We start from the raw sequence: 3,674 nt of genomic DNA on the forward strand, positions 1-3,674 counted from the left end.
TGCTATCCGCTGCTATTGCTGCTACTGCTGCTGCTGCTGCTGCTACTGCTGCTACTGCTGGTGGTGGTGCTGTTGCTGCTGTTGCTACTGCTGCTGCTGCTACTGATACTGCTGGTGGTGGTGCTGTTGCTGCTGCTGCTGCTGCTTCTGCTGCTGCTATTGCTGCTGCTACTACTGCTGCTATTGCTGCTGCTGCTACTACTGCTACTAATACTGCTGCTGTTGCTGCTGCTACTGATACAGCCTGATACAGCTGCTACGGCTACTGCTGCCTGCTCCTCACACACAGACACTCACACCCTGAACCGTGTGGGATCCCCCCCCCCGCCTTTTGGGCACCTAACCCTGATAGAGCTATCTGCCTTGTGTGATTGACAGGTAACTCTAGCCAATCATCGTCGCGCTAGGGTCGTTCCAAAACGCTGCTCAGCAAAAAGGTGTCACAAAGTCGATATTTCGCCCGTGTGCACGAAAAAAAAACGCGTATAGACTGGTCTAGCATGAACGACCTAGCAACAATACCCTAAGGGAGGGGGAAGGGGGGAGGGGGTCAGACAGATAGAAAAGTCTCTCGCAACAGATAGGTTGTCATTGGAAAAGGAACGTTTTGTAACATGCGCAGCTGCATAACACATTACCAAATGCCGCGTAACAATTACCGACGCATCCGATAACACAATCTAACATCTTGTTCGACAATGTTACCGACGCTGCGTTTCACCAAACAAACTAAATCTCTTAACACTTTCCACAGCGATGTCTCTAACGAAGCTTCTCTTAGGAAATATCTGCATTCTTACAAACAGCGGAGGCCAAAGGTTTCCTACAAAAAATTCAAGCTAAACTAAAGAACGAGATTCTCCGCAATTTGCGCGCAATCCTGACTGATGATCGCATCTTTTGCAAAAAAAATCTTTAGAATTTCAAACCTTTCAAACTTTCGAATCTCGAATGACCGTTCCGCGCTCCCGCGCGCGAGCGGAACATTAACACACGCGCGGCTGCGGGTGGCGCGAAAGTAGAGGGCGCTTACATCGTCTGCAGCATCGCTAGCTTCTTCTTCAGCAGCTCCTGAGCTTCGTTGAAGCCGGCTAGCATGCTCTGCCGCTGCCGCAGATGCTGCGCCTCCTGTGAGTTCATCTCCACCTCCTGCTGCCTCGCTAGCTCCCTCTCGCGCTTCCTACAGACAGGTGGCAGCACGGGACACGGCATGCGCGTGCACACGCGTTTGTGTGAGTGCAAAGCCGCCAGCATGCATACGTCATCAGTTACGTCATCAGCTACATCATCAGCTACCTCATCAGCTACGTCATCAGCTACGTCATCAGCTACGTCATCAGCTACCTGCATCATCTACCCTAGTCTTTACTTCTCAGTGGCACTCCCTGCAAGCCGCACCAACCCTCCCTTGAATGTCAGAGGAGTTTTTAGTTAGTGGGTTATTCTCCTGACTAGGTTTCCTCTGGAAACATTGAATGCTGGTAATAAGTTAGTAGTCTTTAGTTACCCACAATAGGGTGCGGGAAGAACAAGTTTGGCGCAAAATTCGGTAGACGTCATCAGAATGGTATTTTTTAGTATCGTTTTTTTGTGTGCTGATACCTAGCGAATGCCATCTTTTTAGAATGATTTTGAGAACCTTTGGAAGTGCATTTGGAAGTGCTGTTTCAAGGTGTGAGTGTGTGATGTGAAACTGTAGGGGACATGAGCAACGGTAGCATTTTGGTTGCATCTTGCTGTTGCGGATCTGTGGTTGCTATGGTGATAGCTTGTGAAGTATATCTGTATGATCACTGCTTTTCCCAGCGTGTTGTTCGACCTCTACACCGACATAGTGAGCTAAGAATCAGTTAACAGATTTGTTTTCAGCTTGGGCCGTAACCCCTGGGGCTGAGGGAAGGCAAGGGGGCGGCCGCTCTGCCTAGATTGTTATAAGAAGAAATACAATAAAAGCCTAATAGAATCAAGCATAACTCAACAAATGTGTACATCATGGCGTGGTCATTCGTGAAACCCTCGCCTCACACCCACTAGAAATATTCCACATTCCCTTTAGACATTTGCTCAGGCTATGCCTCTGCTAATCCTGAGTCAGTCTACTAAATATACATATCGAAGTTATCTATAATATACATCCGAACAAAAAGTTGTTTAGCCACTGAGTCTTACCTGTGCATGCATGCGTGTTAACCACTCATCTGTTGCTGATATTAGCTGATGACGTAGCTAATAACGTAGCTGATAACCTACCTGATGACGTAGCCAATGACGTAGCCGATGACGTAGCTGATGACGTAACTGATGACGTAGCTGATGACGTAGCTGATGACATAGCTGGTGATGTAGCTGATGACGTAACTGATGACGTAGCTGATGACATAGCTGGTGATGTAGCTGATGACGCTGGCTCTGTGACCTTTGCGTGACCTTTCGGTGACTGCGCACGTTCGCTTTCGTCGCTGCTGCTTGTGCTGGGTCAGCGATCCCACTTACCGCCTCGTGTTGGTGGCGCCATCTGCAGATGCATCGACTGCGTATGTGTGTGATGCTGCTTCGCTGCTGTTGCTGGGCTCTTCCACTATGTGGCGCCACTGTGCGAATGCTTGGACACTCTTACTCGGTGTGATGTCACTGTACACTGAATGATTTTCGCACGTTGTGTGTGTTGTCTGCATGCATGTTTGCCTGGTCTGGTCTTGCTTTCATCCAGCTTTTGTGTAAACCTGTTTCTGAACGTTTTCATACACACACAATTCCAACTTCGTGATATCTTAATGTGATACTCTGATTCTTTTTCTACTGTGGTTTCCATATCGTGTATATGCGTATGGAATTCGTTCACATGTGTGCCTCTCATTGGACGTTATTCATGTCTGTGTTTGTCTTTCTATTTATCGTAATTCGTGAGACGTGTATATATCCTGTTTGGCATCCACCGGCATTTAAAAAGATATCGAATTTGTTGAGGTGAATTTATTTGAATGCATGCTCTGTTGTAGACGTGATCTTATAATGTGATTCGTTTCTGCTGAACCATGTTCTAATTACCAATTACATGACTATGCAAATTACGTCACTAATTAATTATGCAGACACGCACATGTATCTAGCTATCTAGCTATCTATTTATCTATCTAGCTATCTATCTATCTATCTATCTATCTATCTATCTATCTATCTATCTAGCTATCTATATATCTATCTATCTATCTATCTATCTATCTATCTATCTATCTATCTATTTATCTATCTATATATCTATCTATCTATCTATCTCTCTATCTATCTATCTATCTAGCTATCTATCTATCTAGCTAGCTATCTATCTATCTATCTATTTATCTAGCTATCTAGCTATCTATCTATCTATCTATCTATTTATCTATCTATCTATCTAGCTATTTATCTATCTATCTTTCTGTCTATCTGTGTGTCTCTCGATATATATATATATATATATATGCTTAATGGCACCCTCTTACCCTCGTGTTTTATTCTATAGCAGCGTGGCGTCTTGGTTTTTCTGCGGAGTGAAGCTGGGGTGCTTGGGTGTTGTGTGTTTGCAGGCGCTTACTGCTTCAGCTCTACATCTATTCGGGCTGCTTCTGCCGCCAGCACATCTAAGTGATGTCTGTATGTGTGCGTGCTTCATGGGGGTCACGCAAAGGTCACAC

At 45.4% G+C, this 3,674-nt stretch overlaps 1 protein-coding gene across 1 annotated transcript in view; it reads right to left on the reverse strand.

Annotated features, from left to right (window-relative positions):
- Positions 1 to 3,674, reverse strand: part of LOC106809043 (protein FAM184A-like) — a gene marked incomplete at its 5' end in the record, with an annotated part of 20,196 nt that overhangs the window by 5,964 nt on the left and 10,558 nt on the right. Inside the window, 1 exon segment of the mRNA XM_014811986.1 lies at positions 1,034 to 1,180. Coding sequence (XP_014667472.1) covers positions 1,034 to 1,180 — 147 coding nt within the window.

Source organism: Priapulus caudatus, unplaced genomic scaffold, assembly GCF_000485595.1.
Source record: "Priapulus caudatus unplaced genomic scaffold, Priapulus_caudatus-5.0.1 Scaffold324, whole genome shotgun sequence".
NCBI classification, from domain to species: Eukaryota; Metazoa; Priapulida; class Priapulimorpha; order Priapulimorphida; family Priapulidae; genus Priapulus; species Priapulus caudatus.